This window comes from Hemiscyllium ocellatum, chromosome 45, assembly GCF_020745735.1.
Source record: "Hemiscyllium ocellatum isolate sHemOce1 chromosome 45, sHemOce1.pat.X.cur, whole genome shotgun sequence".
NCBI lineage: Eukaryota > Metazoa > Chordata > Chondrichthyes > Orectolobiformes > Hemiscylliidae > Hemiscyllium > Hemiscyllium ocellatum.
In genome coordinates this window covers 24,285,310-24,303,705 of record NC_083445.1, presented here as the reverse complement: position 1 = coordinate 24,303,705, position 18,396 = coordinate 24,285,310, and the positions used below count along the sequence as shown (strand labels likewise).

The window sequence follows — 18,396 nt, the reverse complement described above, 5'->3', positions numbered from 1 at the left end:
ATTGATGAAGCAGCTGAAGATGGTTGGGCATAGGACACTATCGTAAGAAACTCCTGCAGAAACACCCTGGAGCTAAGATGACTGAGCTCCATCTTCCGATGTGCCAGGTATGACTCCAACCAGTGGAGACTTTGCCCAAAACCCATTGATTCCAATTTCTCTAGGCCTCCTTGATGCCACATCCTATCAAATGCAGCCTTGATGTGAGGGACTACCACTCTCACCTTCCATCACTTGACTGATGATGGAGAGTGGACTGATGGGATGGCAGTTGGCCGGTGGGATTAGTCCTGCTTTTTGTGGAGAGGATGTATCTGGGCAATTTTCCACATTGTTGGGTAGATATCAGTGTTGTAACTTTCCCAGAAGAGCTTGGCTAGGGGAGCACCAGGTTCTGGAGCATAAGTCTTCAGTACTATTGCCAGAATATTGTCAGAGCCCATATCCAGTCCTTCCAACGATGTCTTGATATCATATGGAGTGAATCAAAATGGCTGCAGACATGTATCTGTGATGCTGGGGACCCCTGGAGGAGGCTGAGGTGGATCATCCACTCAGCACTTCTGACTGAAGATGGTTGTAATTCAGTCCTGGTCCTACTGATATGCTGGGCCCCTCCATCATTGAGGACAGAGACATTTATGGAGCCTCCTCATCTAGAAAGTTGTTTAATTGTCCACCACCATTCACAACAGGATATGGCAGGACTGCAGAAGTTAGGTCTGAACCATTGGTTGTAGAATGCTAACTCTGTATGTTAAAGCTACATTTGCTATTTGACAAGCAGGCAATCCTGTGTTGTAGCTTCACCAGATTTACCTATTACTTCTCGGGTACAATACATGCTGTCCTCCTGCCCTCTCCATTGAACCAGGCTTGACCCCCTGGCATGATGGTAATGGTTGAGTGGTGGATGTACGGGGTCATGAGGTTACAGATTGTGCTGGAGTAGAGTTCTTCGGCTGTTTGGTGGCCCACAGCACCTCGTGCAGATTCACAGTGTGAGTTATGCAGAGTGAAATTACTTTGTTAGATAGTGTGTGTGACTTTCTGACTGAAATCTAACCTGAAAGAGTTGGAAAAGTTGTAAAAAGGTCTTAGGAAAGCCAGACTAGTTAGGGAAGGCAGAGTTCCTTCCCTAAACTACATTAGAAAATCAGATGTGCTTTTATGGTAATCAATATGGTCACCATTAGACTAGCTTTTAATTCCATGTTATTTATTGAAATCGAATTCCATAACCAACCCACCTTCCGGCTCACTCCCCTGTCTGCGTTTCACAGGCATCGTTCCCTCCGGACACCCGAGTCCATTCACCCATGACCAGCATCACTCCCCCCTTCCCACAGGACCTTCCCCATGTACCACAGAAGGCACAACTCCTGCCCCTTCCCCTCCTCCTTGCTCACCATCCTAGGGGCTAAACAGTCCTTCCAGGTGAAGCAGCATATCCCCTGTACCTCTTCCAATCTTGTTTATTGTATTCGCTGCACCCAGTAGGGCCTACTCTACATTGGAGAAACCATAAGCAGATTGAGCGACCACTTTGCAGAACATCTCCGGTCTGTGCACAAGCAGGACGCTGACCTTCCTATGGCCGGCCATTTTAACATAGAATCCTGCTCACATGCCTACCCTCAGTGTGCTGCAGTGTTCCAGTGAATCACAGCACAAACTAGAGAAAAACATCTCATCTTCAGATCAGGCACTTCACAGCTTTCTGGACTTAATATTGAGCTCAGCACCTTTACATTGTGAACCAACTCCCATTGCTTCCCTTTCTTTTAGCTTGTTCCCATGTCCTCCCCTCCCCACATCCCACCTACTGTCCTTTCAGGTCTGGCCGGACACACACCATTGTTCTGCCATTCTCACATTCTGATCACTGAACTACCAACACCCTTTCTCCCCCAACACCCTTCACTCCCCCTGTCCCCTCCAAACTTCAGCTCAGCTCTGATGAGGAGTTATCTAGACTGGAAACATTAGCTTGCTCTCTCTCTCTCTCTCTCAATGGACACTGCCTGACCTGCGGTGAGCTCCAGCATGTGTTGTTATCAGTGGGATTGAACCCCTGTCCCCAGAATATTAGCCTGGGGGTGCTGGGTTACTAGCCCAGTAACATTGCACAGTGTTTCAGTTGGTGTAAACACTGACTGGAGTAAATGAGGACGCCCTTTGGCATCCCCTGGGATTGTGCACCTGGGTTAAAGATGCTCTGGGAGGTGGCCTGTTTCCATCCAGCCATTCTGCAGGCTTGTCTGACGAACTGTCAGCCTCCCAGTGGTATGACGTTCAGTGGAGTCACCCAGTGAGGGCTGCAGACAACGGGTGAACTCTGAGTGAACACAGCTGGTGGGGAGGGTAGCTGGGGCAGAGTGTGGCAATGTTGCCAAGTTCAGGGGAAAGGAAGGAACTCTCTCTGGTTGCCCGTTGCCCTCTGTCTGGGCACAAGTGCCATGGAAGGAGCTAGAACAAAGTTGCCATCAGAGAGACACCCCCTGCACTCTCAGGCGTTAGCTTCCAGTTTATGTAACATACACCAAATGGAACACTAACTTGAGTAAGTGTCTAATTGAAAGCAGCTCACATTCCGTGGGTGGAACCCTGAGCATCTGCACAGCGCATTCTGTTCTGGGATGTGACCACATACACACACAGATATATATGCACACAGTCACAGATGTATACACACACACAGAGATATAAATACACACAGTCACAGATGCACACACACACACACCCACCCACACACACACATATGCACACACATGCACACAAAATGCAGGACAAATCCAAACTGAGCCAATTACCGCCCCATCAGTCGACCCTCGATCATCAGTAAAGATGATGGAAGGGGTCATCAACAGCGCTATCAAGCAGCACCTGCTCAGAGACGCCCAGTTTGGGTTCCCCCAGGGTCACCCAGCTCCTGACCTCATTACAGCCTTGGGTCAAACATGGACAAAAGTGCTGAATCCTACAGGGGAAGGGAGAGGGACAGCCCTTGACATCAAAGCCGCTTTTGATTGAGTGTGGCATCAAGGAGCCCTCGCAAAACTGGAATTAATGGCAATTCGAAAAAACCTTCACTGATTGGACTCATATTTGGCATAAAGGAAAATGAACCACTTTGTTTCAGGCTAATCATTCAGCTTCAGGACACTGTTAAAAATTCATTCCCCGAATGAGGGCATCACTGGCTGGGCCAGCATTTATTGCCCATCCCTAATTGCCCAGAGGGCAGTAGAGAGTCAACCATATTGCTGTGGGTCTGGAACCACACTTGGGCCAGACCAGGAAAGAATAACAGTTTCCTTTTCCTAACGGACCAGATTTTTCTGACAATTGACAATGGTTTTATTATAGTCATCCTTAATTCCATATTTTTATTGAATTCAAACTTCACCTTCTACCATTTGAACCCAGGTCCCCAGGGCATTTCCTAGGTCTCTGGGTGAATTCTGTAGCAATATTACCACTAGAACACCACCTCCCCTCACCTCTGCAGGAATCCCTCAGGGTAGTGTCCTAGGCCCAAGCATCTTCAGCTGCTTCATCAATGAGCTTGCCCCATCATAAGGTCCGAAGAGGAGATGTTCATCGATGATTGCACAACGTTCATAATTCCTCAGGTACTGAAGCAGTCCATGTTCAAATGCAACAAGATCTGGGCTGACAAACACCAATGTGCCACAAGTCCCAGGCAATGACCATCTCCAACAAGGGAGAATCTGTTACTCAGTGGCAACTTAATGAATCTCCCATTGAATCTTAGGGGTTTCTACTGAACAGAAACTCAACTGGACCGGCCATATGAATATTGTGACTACAAGAGCAGGTTGGAGGCTAGGAATACCACAGTGATAAGCTTACCTCCTGACTCCCAAAGCCTGTCCCCCATCTACAAGACAGTGTGATGGAATACTCCCCCACTTGCTTGGATGGGTGCAGCTCCAACAACACTCAAGAAGCTTGACACCACAACGCAGATCCTGCTCGATTGACACCACATTCACTAATATCAGCACGCAAACCCTTCACAATCGATGCTCGGTAGCAGCAGTGTGTACTTACAAGTTAAACTACAGAAATTCACCAATTCTCCTCTGATTGTGCTTTCCAAATCCATGATCACTTCCATCTCGAAGGACAAGGGTAGCAGATACATGGCTACACCACCCACCTGCAAGTTCCCCTCCAAAACCACTCACCGTCCTGATTCGGAAATATATCACCATTCCTTCACTGTCACTGGGTTACAATCCTGGATTCCCTCCCTCAGGGCACTGTGGGCGTACTTTTCCCCCATGAACTGCAGTGGTTCATGAAGGCAGCTCAACACCACCTTTTCCGGAGCAGTTAGGGAGAGGTAATAAATGCTGCCCCAGCCACGCTAGTCTCCGTGAGCAAATTATTTTAAAGAAGGCTCCTTAGATCCTCTTCATAACCACTTTTCCTCCCATCTTTGAGTCGTCAGTCAGTTTAGTATCAATGCATTGTGTTTGTTCACCCAAGCCATGTATATGAAATGTCTCATTGAGGCCCCAGCGCTGTTCCCTGTGGCACACCACATCACAGCTTGCCAGGAAATGACCCATTTTTGCCCAGTCCTTCTATTTGCCAACTCCCCATTGAGAGTGGGGGAGTCAAAGGATATTGGAGTTCAGGCAGGAATGTGGAGGTCAGGTCACGTTTTGGTCATCTTGTTGAGTGGCAGACTAGTGCTGAAGGGATGAATGGCCTGTTGCCCCTAATTTGTACGGAGGGTAAAACTGACCAGTAACACTCTGTAATGTGCCTCCTTTCCCCCTGCAAGGTGCCCGCACGCACCAGCTCGCCATGAAGCTGGAACCCCGCGGAGTCCTCTATCTGAAGGTATCGCTGGTGGAGCTGTGGGAGCTCCCTCTGAGCTGTGCCGATGATCAGCGAGAGCCCAGGGTCTTCCGGATGGAGCTTAGTGACTTGGTGCAGCGGGAGAATTCCGGAGTCAGGGTTCCACTGCTCATACAGAAGTGTGTCTCAGAGATCGAGAAACGTGGCCTAAAAGTGAGTTGAGAACGTGCGGAATAACTTTCTTCTGTTTTGTCAGCATTGTAGACCAATGTGTAAATCTCCCCAATGTCTGCTGATGGAATCCTTCACTGCAGAAGGCAGGCCGTTCGGCCCATTGAGTTTGGGCTGAATCTCTGAACAGCATCCCACTCAGACTGTATTCCTGTAACCCTCCATTTCCCATGACTAATCCACCTACTCTGCACATCCCTGAACACTATGGGCAACTTGGCATTGTCAGTTCACCTGAGATGCACATCTTTGGGCTGTGGGGGGAAACCGGAGCACCCGGAGGAAACCCACGCAGACAAAGGGAGAACGTGCAAACTCCATACAGACAGTCACCCAAGGCTGGAATCGAACCGAGGTCCCTGGCGCTGTGAGGCAACAGTGCTAACCACTGAGTCACTGTGCTGGCCTGTGTGGTCAGAACAGTGAGTTCTCTGGTTTCCTTTGTCATGTTGAGGGCCAGGGGGCCTTCAAAGGAAGGCCAACAGCACTCTCAAACCCACCTAAATGGGACGTGGTTTAACATTTCACCTGAGCGATAACATCTCTGATATGCTGCATTCCCTCAATACTGCACAAGAGTATCAGCCTTGGTTTCCATGCACTCAGGCCCCAGGGTGGGGCTTGAACCAGGGACCCTGTGGCTCAGAGACAATAACGCTACCCTCTGAGCCACAGCTGATGGCTCTCCAAATGGTGAATTGAGGAGGGAACAGAAACCCGCTCTGAGAGATGGGCTTCGGTGAGGAATTTGAAAGGGTGAAGAGGGAGGTAACAAAGCAAAGTTGGTGAACGAGGGACCCCTGAGGCATTGGCAGCATGGTGGGAAAGTTGGGTACACACTCCAGGCTTTTCCAGCTGGAATGAGGGAGGCAGGAATGGGCCATTCAATTTCGAGGTTGAGTCCTGGGTTTCTCTGAGGATATCTGGTTGGCATGGACGAGTTGGGCCGAAGGGTCTGCTTCCAAGTTGTGTGACTGGAAGAGTCTTGGGGACTGGAAAATCAAATGTTTCAGGATAAGGGTAGGGGTTGTCCCTGGGACCCAGGCAGTTATGAGGTGAGGGGGTTGGGGAAATGTTGGGAGTGGGGGTGAGGGGTAGGAAAACGTTGGCAGTGGGGGTGTGAGGGGACTGGGGAAATGTTGGCAGCGGGGGGTGTGAGGGGACTGGGGAAATGTTGGCAGCGGGGGTGTGAGGGGGTGGGGAAATGTTGGCAGCGGGGGTGTGAGGGGGTGGGGAAATGTTGGCAGCGGGGGTGTGAGGGGGTGGGGAAATGTTGGCAGCGGGGGGTGGGTGGAGGTGCTGTGTGACGGGGGTCAGGAGGTGGGGAATCTGGGTGATACTGCTGATCCAGTGCAGTGCTGACGATCTGGTGTGACAGGAGTGATCTGGTGCAGTGTTGGTGATCCACTGTGATAGGTCCAATGGGAGGTTGGCGATCCAGGATTGTGGGGTTTGGATCACTGGCAGCCCCATCTGCTGCAGAATTTCCATTCTGACCAATGAAGCCACAGGGTTTGAACTGAAACACAAAAACTAAATAAGTCTCTTGTTAATTATCTCTTTTAAAAAACATCACTTGTGAATATGTCGGGGGGCAATGCTGCAAGAATACCTCAAGCAAAATACTTCAGAAAATGTGGATTAGATCAGGCAATATCCAACAGGTCAGAGTATTTACAACATTTGATCTCTTTCCTGAAAGCTGCACATTGTCAGTTGTGGGGTAATGATATGTGTTTTGACGTGTGTTCTGATGGCTCTCAGTACAATGCGATGCACACTCTATATGGAGTTGGGGATGTTTGTTTGGAGGATTCTGTCTCCCGTCAAGTTTTAACTGGAGTCAGGCCCTCCTCAGAACTGGAATCACTCTCGGGTTAATGGTTAAAGCTGTGTTTCAGCCTGACAGATTGGCCCACGATGTTGCTGCTAGTTTCACAGTTTCACCCTGGATCCTCTGTGTTTAAGTTCTAGGATGTTTTAAGATGCTCTGAGACTGAGGCAGCTCCTTTTGTTTTGTGTTTTGTTCTGACTGGTGTTTTGAACGTTGGGTTGGATGGGGCGACCAGGCTGTGGGTCTATACCGTCTCTGTGGATCAGCCACTGTGAAGAAAGAGCTCCGAGACTCCTTTGAGCGTGACAGTGCCTCTGTTGACCTCTCTGAGGAACTCTACCCTGACATCAACGTCATCACAGGTAAGCAATAAAGTGAGAGTGACCTCTAACCCTGGTGAGGAGAGCCCTTGACCTCTGACCCTGGCTGAGAGAAAGTCCTTGACCTTTGACCTCTAATTCTGGCCCGGGGGGAGACCCTGACCTCTAACACTGGTGGGGAGAGCCCCTGACCTCTGACCCTGGTCAGGGAATGACCTTTGACCTGTAACCCTGGCCATGGAACGGCCTTTGGGTTATGACCCTGGCTGAGAGAAAGTCTTTGACCTCTAATCCTAATTGGGAGAGCCCTTGACCGCTGACCATGGCTGGGGAAGAGCTTTGACCTCTGCGCCCAGCCCTCTGACCCTTGACTGTTGTGACAGTAGCCCTGGACCTCTGACCCTGATGGTGGGCGAGCTCAGTCTTTGACACTGGCAGTGGAAACAGTCTGACATTTCAGGGGGTGGGGTGGGGTGTTTGGGAAGGAAGTGGGAGTGGTTAGGGAGGAGACCCTGACCTCTGACCCTGACAGGAAAAGTGCACCTGTGCCCTTTGACCCACATAGAACAGCAGTGGTCCTCAGCTGCACATGGCCTTGGTGTGGCTTGGTTTGGTTCTCCTGACAACAATACTCATAAAGTCTTCATGTTCCCTTCTGCCCATTGTGCCTGTGCTGGCCCCATTTGTTCCCCACACCAACAGCTGTATCTCCAGGACCCTGTAAATCTCTCCTTTCCACCTCCATCCTTTTTGGAGTTACTACAGAATTTGCTTATCTTTCAGACGGTGCATTCAGGGTCACCAACTCTCCCAGATCCCATCTCCTCCCCTGTCCTGTCCATCCCAACCTCCGCCCCCTCATCCCTCTCCCCTTCTTCTGAGTTGTCATTTCTAGAGGAAAGTGTATTTATCCCTTTCCTCTCCAGCTGCTGTTCTCTGTTTTTAAGGAGGTTGTGGTTAAAGTTGGTGATGTTGGAATTGAGGGCAGAAATCAGCAAGTATTCTTCGCAGAGGGCTGAGCAGCTCCTGGCGTGGTCCCTAGGGCAGGCGTTCAAAATATTCATTGCCCCCAAAGTGCATTTACTGTCTATTTGTAACTTCCTCTGGAGACCGTGTGGTTACCGTGTACAGTTCTGGTCGCCACATTACCAAAAGAATGTGGACGCTTTGGAGAGGGTGCAGAGAGGTTTACGAGGATGTTGCCTGGTATGGAAGGTGCTAGCTGCGAAGAGAGGTTGAGTAGGTTAGGTTTGTTTTCACTAGAGAAAAGGAGATTGAGGGGGGACCTGATTGAGGTTTACAAAATCATGAAGGGTATAGACAGGGTGGATAGAGACCAGCTTTTTCCCAGGGTGAAGGATTCAATTACAAGAGGTCACGCTTTCAAGGTGAGAGGTGGAAAGTTTAAGGGGGATACACACGGCAAGTACTTCACACAGAGGGTGGAGGGTGTCTGGAACGCGTTGCCAGCAGAGGTGGTAGAGGCAGGCATGGTAGATTCATTTAAGATGCATCTGGACAGGTGCATGAGTAGGTGGGGAGCAGAGGGATACAGATGCTTAGGAATTGGGTGGCAGGTTTAGACAGTAGATTTGGATCGATTCAGGCTTGGAGGACCGAAGGGCCTGTTCCTGGGCTGTAAAGTTCCTTTGTTCTTTGTACCTTCCTATTAGTCAGCTCGAGTGTCCGACCTGTGCTTCTGAGACTGTGAGCTGAGAGACCCAGGGACAAAAACACAGCACTAGCAAGAGAACGCAGAGAGAAGGATGATACCTGGGAATGAAGTGCAAGTTGATGAGTGATTTTGATTTGTCACTGTCACATGTACCTAGGAACCGTGAAAGGATTTGTTTTACGTGCACTAAGGACAGATCGTACAAAGTGCAATACGGTAATAGAACAGAGAGAGGAATACAATATTACTGCTGCAGAGGAGGAGCTCAAAGAGTGAGATCAGCGTTAAGTTTAAAAGTTAAGAAGTTCATTTTGGTATCAGTGGGAAAGAAGCTGTTCTTGAATCTGTTGGTTTAAGTTTTTGTACCTTCTGTCTGATAGAAGACGTTGGGAAAGATTATAACCAGGGTGGAGGGGGTCTTTGATTATGTTGGCTACTTTCTGGGAAGTATAGCGAGGGGTTTCCTTCGATTAATTAAAATCCGCCTGGAATATTAGATGGAAAAATATTTTCCTGTTTGGAATTGTACAGCAGAGGTTAACAATGGTATAAAATGTTAAGCTAATGCACAGATTCATTAGCCAACTGTTAATGCAGTTCCACAGGACTACCTCAACCAGAAGTGATTTTAAACTTTTCCAAGATCCCTTCAAATCTGGGTACAGGACAGTGCTTTCAGAACTTGCTAGCAGTAATCATTCCTGATTGTTTTCAGGTTCATTGGAAAGGATCAGGAAAATGTAGGAACCAGCAATGTTGAAGGGATCTATCCCTGAACACACCTGTCTGTCTCTGTCTCGCTCACCCGCACACTGCATCCTACCCCAATCCCTGTGCTCAGCTCCCGAAATGAACCCCATCTTCCTGCTCTCTCCCAACTGCCCCACTATTTCTCCCTCTCCCTCCAGTCTCCCCCGATCTGCCAATCCCCTGTTTTCTCCCTTTCCTGCTTGTATCTCCTTGACCCATGTCCTGCCACCAGCCAGCTCTTTCTCCCTGCCCGTCTCTACCCCCTTCCCTATGTATGTTTCTCTGACGCCTCCCTAGCCCTGTACCATCCCTCAGCTCCTTTGCCCTGATGTGATTGTGAAGGTGGGGTGTAAGGGGAGCTGGGATGAAGGAGAGGGTGGCACCCTGTAATTCTCTCTCCCTCGGTCACAGGCATCCTCAAGGACTACCTGCGGGACCTGCCATCGCCCCTCATCACAAAGACGCTGTACAAAGTGGTGCTGGAGGCCACTGCTGTGTGGCCCTTGAAGATGACCATGGGCATGCCAGATGCCAGTCCCAATGCCCCCAACGCTGTGGCTCTGCTTGACTGCCTGCCTGAAGCCGAGAAGGTAAGGTGCCCTAAGGTGCCAGCCCCACAACTCTCTGTCTCGGGGCGTCCCGTCCTGATGGGAATCCCGCACAGCTCACTTCACCTCCCCGAGAGGGATGTGATTTTTTGATTTGATTTGATTTATTGTTGTCACATGTCCCTAAAGACAGTGAAAAGTTTTGGCTCACGTGCAGATTATACCAAGCAAAGGGCATGAGGGTAACCAAACGGAGCGCGGTGTACGATGGCACAGCCGCAGAGACTGAAATCAATATTACATTTGGAATTAGAGTGGTCCATTCAAAAGTCTAATAACAGTGAAGGAAGAAGCTGTTCTGGAACCGTGTGTTTAAGGTTTTATATCTTCTGCTGACGGACGAGGTCGGCAGAGATTATAGCCGGGGTGGGAGGGGTCTTTGATAACGTTCACTGCCTTCCTGAGGCAGCAGGAAGTATAGGTGGAGGCACCGGGTGGGAGGTTGCTGGAAGGACTGGGCTGTGTTCACCACTCTGTGTAGTGTCTCACGGTCCTGGGCTGAACAGCTGCCGTCCCAAGCATGTGTAAAAATTAGTGAAGGTCTTTCTGGACATTTCCTTAGCCTCCTGAGGAAGTCAAAGTGTAATCCGATGAGGAGGAGCTGCACTTGCTTGGGAGTGAACAAAATCTTTATGGGACAGGATGGATGGCTCAGAGAGTGACTGCGCTTTGAGATCGAGGAGGCGTGTAAGAGCAGAAGGTGCCTGTGCTGTTGAAGTCACACATATCCATGGGAAAGTGGAGTTCCAGGTAGACAGGACAGTGAAGAAGGCTTTTGGCACACTGGCCTTCATCAGTCAGGGGAGTGAGTATGGACATTGGGAAGTTATGTTGCAGTTATTCAGGACGTTGGTGAGGCCGCACTTGGAGCATTGTGTTCAGTTTTGGTCACCTTGTTACAGGAAGGATGTTATTAAACTGGAAAGAGTGCAGAAGAAATTTACAAGGATGTTGCCAGGACTTAATGGTCTGAGTTTTAGGGAGTGGTTGGTCATGCTAGGACTTTTTCTTTCGAGTGTAGGAGACTGAGGGAGGATGTTATAGAGGTGTATAAGATCATGAGTGGCATGGATAGGGTGAATGTACTCAGTCTTTTACACAGGGTTGGGGAATCAAGGACTAGAGGGCATCAGTTTAAGGTTAGAGGGGAAAGAATGGAAGGGAACCTGAGGGGCAACGTTTTTACACAGAGGGTGGTACGCAGATGGAATGAACTGCCAGTGGAAGTGGTTGAGGTGGGTACACTAACAACATTTAAAAGGCATTTGGACAAATACATGGATAGGAAAGGATTAGAAGGATATGGGCCAAGTGCAGGGAAATGGGGTTAGAGTGGATGGATAGTTTGGTCAGCAGGGACCAGTGTGGGCCAAAGGGCCTGCCTCCCTGATGTAGGACTCTCTGACTCTATAACAGCAGTAACTGACTCCTCCTTACAGAGTTCTGAGCTGAATCTTCACTCATCTTCCTCTTTTCTGCAACTCCCTTGCCCTCTTGTGGTGACATATAACAAATACTGGATAATTTGTCAAATGTAAAAGATTGCTGTCAGCCTGAATATGAGACTAATCCTGAGTCTCCTATATTTTTCCCGACAAGTTTTCCAGTGGATCTTAAATGGGGAGAGGCAGCTTGTGGACCCGGGTGTGACATGTGATTGATTTAGTTTGTAAATAGCCCTTTGTTTTGGATGGAGCGGCAAGCAGACAAATGTAACTGTTGTTCATATTCCCGTTCCCAGGAAGAGCAGCCTGAGGCTGAATGGCCTATTCAAGGGAACACAGGAGGCCATTCGGCCCATTGAGCCTAGATCCTGGCTGATCACCTATCCCAGTGCTGTTTCAAAACCCAGTCAGCCCCTTGATCATCCTTCGCCATTCAATAGCATTATGGCTGATTCTTGGAAACCCAGATTCCCCGACCAGATCAGGAATCTATCTCAACCTTAAACGGGCACAAGGTCTCTGCCCCCACAGCTCTCTCTCTGTGGTAAGGAGTTCCAAAGACACTCAATCCTCTGACAGAAGAAATTCCTCCCCAACTCAGTCTTCAATTGGCACCTCTTCGTTCTGAGATTGCTCTCTGGCCCTAGTATCTCCCGTGAGGGAAAGCTTCCTCCCTGCATCGACTCTGTCAAGCCCCTAAAGAATCTGACATTTTTCAATGAAATCACCTCTCATTCTTCTGAACTCCAGCAGGTAGAGTCCCAGCCTGTTTAGCCCTCAGAGAAAGTGAGGACTGCAGATGCTGGAGATCAGAGTCAAGAGAGTGTGGTGCTGGAGAAGCGTAGCAGGTCAGGCCGCATCCGAAGAGCAGGAGAATTGACTTTTCGGGCATAAGCCCTTCATCAGGGATGAGGGTGATGAAGCAGCACACTCTCAACACTGTTTAGCCTTTGCTCAATAAGACAATCCCTCCACACGGGGGATCATCCTAATGAACCTTCCCTGGATTACCTCCAGTGAAATGATATCGTTCCTTCAATCATGGGACCAAAGTTGCTCACAGTATTCCAGATGTGGTCCCACCAGCACCTTGTACAGGTGCAGTAAGACTTCCCCACTCTGTGACTCTAACCCCTTTGAGATATGGGCCAATATTCCATTAGCCTTCCTGATTCCCTGCTGCACCTGGGGGGTAACTTTCTGTGTTTCATGTACAAACAGCCCAAGTCCCTTTGTGTTCAGCTTCCTGCAGTTTGTCTCCACTTCCTGCACTATCCTTGTATCCTGCGCTGTATTCTCTTTACCAGCAGTGCCTTTGATTGTGGCTGGAGTTCTCCATCGGCATTGGGTTGGTATCTGAGTGGAGGAGTAGGCCATTCAGCCCCTTCTGTTCTATCTGTTTGGGGCAGGCCTACTGCCACAGTCAGGGGCAGCTTGCGGACAGCTCTCACGCTGAACATTGAGTTATAAAGAGAGATAGGTGGTTTATTTATAGAACACAGCATCACATAGATCTGTCTCCACCACCTTCCCTGCTCCCCACCACCAAACTCTTGCCATAGACGGGCGGCACGGTGGCAGAGTGGTTAGCACTGCTGCCTCACAGCGTCAGAGACCCGGGTTCAATTCCCAACTCAGGCAACTGTCTGTGTGGAGTTTGCACATTCTCCCCGTGTCTGCGTGGGTTTCCTCTGGGTGCTCCGGTTTCCTCCCACAGTCCAAAGATGTGCAGGTCAGGTGAATTGGTCATGCTAAATTGCCCGTAGTGTTAGGTAGAGGGGTAAATGTAGGGGTATGGGTGGGTTGCGGGTCCGTGTGGACTTATTGGGCCGAAGGGCCTGTTTCCACACTGTAAGTAATCTAATCTAATAGACTCTGCTGTCTCTCTTCATTTTCCTCTGAAAACCCAATCGAAATACATTCATCCATTTAATGCAGGTAGCTGTTGGTTTGCAGGTTCGGTGGTGGACTTGCAGTCACCGATTCAGGCAATTAAAGATTTATAGCAACGTTCTGATCGTTTATTGAGAAACAGCAGTATAGATAGTCACAACAATGAGTTGGGTAAAGAAAAGAAAGGTTTACTGATCACAGAGCCAGGCCAACGACCCCCTACTGTTGTACAATGCCTTGTTCTTCACTCAGTTTGGCACACAGGAACTCCTCGTCTTCTCCCAAGAGGATGGTGCCTCATTTTCCTGGATCCTCTCTCTTCCCATCCTATCACAATTGATGTGGCGCAGTGTCTATTTAGTCAGCACTGCTGCCTCACAGCACCAGGGACCCAGGTTTGATTCCAGCCTCGGGCGACTGTCTGTGTGGAGTTTGCACATTCTTCCTGTGTCTGCGGGTGGTCCGGTTTCCTCCCACAGTCCAAAGATGTGCAGGTTAGGTAGATTGGCCATGGGGGATAGTGTGTTTTATCCAGGGATGTGCAGGTTAGGTGGGTTGGCCGTGGGAGATGGTGTGTTTTATACAGGGATGTACAGGTTAGGTGGGTTGGCCGTGGGAGATGGTGTGTTTTATACAGGGATGTACAGGTTAGGTGGGTTGGCCGTGGGAGATGGTGTGTTTTGTCCAGGGATGTGCATGAGAATTCCTAGAAGCATGGCATTCCAACCAGAACTGTATCAACAAATACATCGAGTTAGACCCCTCTACCACCCCCTTAGAAAAATAACAGGAAATGATATCACCTCAGTAAATGACATCACCAACCCCAAACATATAAATAGAAAGCAGAAATTTTCAGCATTGCTTCGCCTGAGGCCCACTGAAGATGTTACTTAGTAGGGTAATGAAACGTCTGGAAATGAACCTTCCAACTCAGCAAGCAAACCTCCATCCATTGTCTGTTTTTATCCAGGGATGTGAAGGCTAGGTGGATTGGCCGTGGGGAATGCTGGGTTACAGGGTAGGGGAAGTGGGTCAGGATGGGATGCTCTTTGGAGGGTTGGTGTGGACTTGATGGGCTGAATCACCTGCTTCCACCCTGTAGGAATTCTATATTCCTGGCTACCTTGTCACAACCAGGAACATAGCTACAAGTGGTTCCTCTAGTCTGTTCCTACCCTCTCCCACACCAATACATTTAGGGTACTGTGTACAGTCCTGCTCACCCTATTAGAGGAAGGGTATTGCAAAGGGTGCAGAAAAGATCTAGAAGGATGTCACCAGGACTGGAGGGTTTAAATTATAGGGAGAGGCTGGATAGGTTAGAACTTTTATCCCTGGAGTGTTGGTGGCTGAGGAGTGACCTTATTGGGGTTTATAAAATCAGGAGGGGCATGGATAGGGTGAATAGCAAAGGCCTTTTCCCCAGGATCAGGAAGTTCTAAACCAGAGTGCATGGGTTTAAGGTAAGAAGAGAAAGACTGAAAAAGGATCTGAGGGTGGTTGTGAGGCATGAACTGCCAGAGGAAGTGGACAGTGCAGGTGCAGTTACAACATTGAACAGACATTTGGACAGGTCCATGAATAGGAAAGTTTTCAAAGGCTATGGGCAAAATGCAGACAGATGGGAGTAGTTTAGCTTGGGGCACTTGGTTGGAGTGGATGAGTTAGGCTGAAGGATCTGTTTCCATGCTGTAGGTCTCTATAACCGGCTAAAGCCTGGGCCTGTGGGTCCGCCATTTGGTACGTAGAACACTGACCCCATTCAGTGCCACAGAAAATACACCCAAGTGGTCTGGAAGTTGGTGAACTAACCTCAACTTACCATTACACAGCGTGTAACAGGCTCTACAGCAAACCCCATGGTGATAAAAGGGATAACTGTGCAGAGAGAAAGAGACTCTCCCACCAGCGGCCCCTCACTCCACTTTGACAGCAGAATGAAATATCGTGGAGTGTTCAGACAGTGGAGGAGGGTGAGGAAATGGAGGGAGGGCATCAGGATCACATGCAGGAATGCTGCCCCCCCCCACTCCCATGCACAGTCTATCCTTATAAGTGCTCAAAGTGCATCATTAACCAATCTCCCCCACTGTGGGCCTATCAGTAACATGTTATTGCGAAGTGCACAATGGCACCTGTAAGGATATTGACCGTTACAAACACAGTGCCGTGCTGAGGGACTGCAGCACTCTCAAAACTGTTACCCTTCAAATGTGACAGTGAACAGAGCTCCAGAGAGCCCAACTGGTTAGCAAGAACGAGAACCGCTCCAAATATATCCAAGGTAGCTCAGTGGTTAGCACTGCTGCCTCACAGCAGGATCCCCCAGGTTCGATAACAGCCTCGGGTGACTGTCTGTGTGAAGTTTGCACGTTCTCCCCGTGTCTGTGTGGGTTTCCTCCGGGTGCTCCAGTTTCCTCCCACAATCCAAAGATGTGTGGGTCAGGTGAATTGGCTATGCTACATTGCCCATAGTGTTAGATGCATTAATCTGGGTGGGTTACTCTTTGGAGAGTCGGTGTAGACTGGCTGGGCCGAAGGGCCTGTTTCCACACTGTAGAGAATCTAATCATTGTTTATTCTCCTGGCAATGTTACTCACCACAAGCATGTTAGTTGTTTACCTCATGACTGTTTGTCAGGTTTCTTTTAAATTCACTCATGGCACATGGGTTTTTCTGGCTGGGCCCAGTATTTTCCTCGATTTTCCTGCTCCTCGGATGCTGCCTGACCTGCTGTGCTTTTCCAGCACCACTCTAATCTCGACCCTAGTATTTATTGCCTGTCCCCAGTTGTCCCTGGAGAAGGTGGGGGGTGAGCTGTCTTCCTAAACCACTGCAATCCACCTTCCGAGAGGGAAGGGAATTCCAGGATTCTGACCCAGCGACGCTGAAGGAATGGTGATACAGGATGGGGAGTGGCTCAGAGGGGAACGTGAAGGCGGTGGTGTTCCCATGTATCTGCTGCCCTTGTCCTTCCAGGTGGAAGTGGTTGTGGGTTTGGAAGGTACTGCCTGAGGAACTTCTGCAGTGCATCTTGTTGATGGTACACACTGCTGCTACTGAGCCCTGGTGGATGGAGTGGATGCTTGTAGACGTGGTGCCAATCAATTGGGGGCTGCTTTGTCCTGGATGGTTTCAAGCTTCTTGAGTGTTGTTGGGGCTGCCTCTAACCAGGATAGTAGGGGAGTTAATACAGAGCCTGCTGTTTTATGAAACACAAAGCGTTAGCAGGCCACAGTCATTATGTTGTTCTGGAATCCTGAGAAAGAAATGGGTTTGAGGAAGGGATGGTTTTAGTAGAGCAGAGGATTAGATTACTGACCGTGTGGAAACAGGCCCTTCGGCCCACCAAGCCCACACTGACCCGCCGAAGCGCAACTCACCCAGACCCATTCCCCTACATTTACCCCTTTACCTAACACTACGGGCAATTTAATTTGGCTAGTTCACCTCACCTGCACATCTTTCGAGTGTGGGAGGAAACCGGAGCACCCGGAGGAAACCCACGCAGGAGAATGTGCAAATGCCACACAGACAGTTGCCTGAGGCGGGAATTGAACCTGGGTCTCTGGCGCTGTGAGGCAGCAGTGCTAACCACTGTGGCACCGTGCCACCCACTACGGTAGGACAGGGAGGAGAGTGGGGTTTTTTAGGTGACAGATAAAGATGGAAAGTTTGGAGGGTTTGAGGAGTTTGGAGGAGTCTCAGAGTTACAGAAAGAAAGACAGTTGAAGGGCCAGAGTTGGAGATTGGACATGAGAGAGGGGAATCCACATTTTTCAACCAGCTAACTTGCAGGTGGAGAGGGTAGCATTGTGATAACGTCACTTGGCTCACCATTCAGAGGCCCTCTGCTGTGGGCTTCGAAACTCACCACAGCAACCGCTGTTTGAGAAATTCACTTCGTTAATGTGGACACGAAAGCTAGTCTCAGGGGCAATGACCACAGAAACACATCTGGCTCTCACATCTGCCTTCCTTATCTTGTCTGTGACTCCTGACCTACAGCAATGATGTTGACTCTGAACTGCCCCCCTGCAGTGGGTGTAGTCAGCCACACAGTTCAAGGGGCAGTTAGGGATGGCCAGCAAAGAGTGAGATCCAGATCCGGGCATCAGGAAAGCATCAGTGAGGGGGAGGTTGCTGGTGTTTGTCTGTGTGCTGACTGTGCTCGGTTGTATTACTCTGTCTCCCCCAGGCCACTCTAAGCCTGCTCCTTGACCATCTAAGCCTGGTGGCTTCACTGCAGGAGTTCAACAAGATGACGTGTCAGAACTTGGCGGTTTGTTTTGGGCCTGTACTCCTAGGCCAGAAGCAGGAAGCCTCTCAGTGCGGCGGCCGCACTTCCTGTCAGGAGCTCGCCAGTGCCGTGGACTTCAAGATGCACATCGAGGTTCTGCACTACCTGCTGCAGCTGTGGCCCAGTAAGTACACAGAGCCGTATCCTCGGAGCATGTATTCCCATTCTAGTTGGAGGAAGTTATTGTGAACTCATTAGGTGCCATACTCTCCGAGTGACTGCCTCGAGTTTAGCACATTCCACGTGGAGTTAGATGGTCTTACCTCAGAGCCCACGAGTGATGACCCAATGTTCAGAGCACTCAGTGTGGCCAGTGTCCAGGGATACAGACCCTTGAGCCTGATACGTACAGGGGGCTCCATAAGCTGATGCCATCACCAGGGTTGGCATGTCTTTCCCATCCCTCAGGGTGGTGAAGACTTGCCAGGCCCATTGCAGAAGGAGGTTAGTGCAGGACTGGAGGCACTGACCAGCACAGTGGCCCAGTGGTTAGCACTGCT

The 18,396-nt window shown here is 49.6% G+C and overlaps 1 protein-coding gene across 1 annotated transcript in view; it reads left to right on the top strand.

The window, feature by feature from the left end:
• LOC132835883 (rho GTPase-activating protein SYDE1) overlaps positions 1-18,396 on the top strand; it is an 81,701-nt gene that overhangs the window by 53,382 nt on the left and 9,923 nt on the right. Inside the window, exons 4-7 of the mRNA XM_060854980.1 lie at positions 4,820-5,049; positions 7,137-7,263; positions 10,058-10,236; positions 17,795-18,020. Coding sequence (XP_060710963.1) covers positions 4,820-5,049; positions 7,137-7,263; positions 10,058-10,236; positions 17,795-18,020 — 762 coding nt within the window. The remainder of the gene's footprint in view (positions 1-4,819; positions 5,050-7,136; positions 7,264-10,057; positions 10,237-17,794; positions 18,021-18,396) is intronic.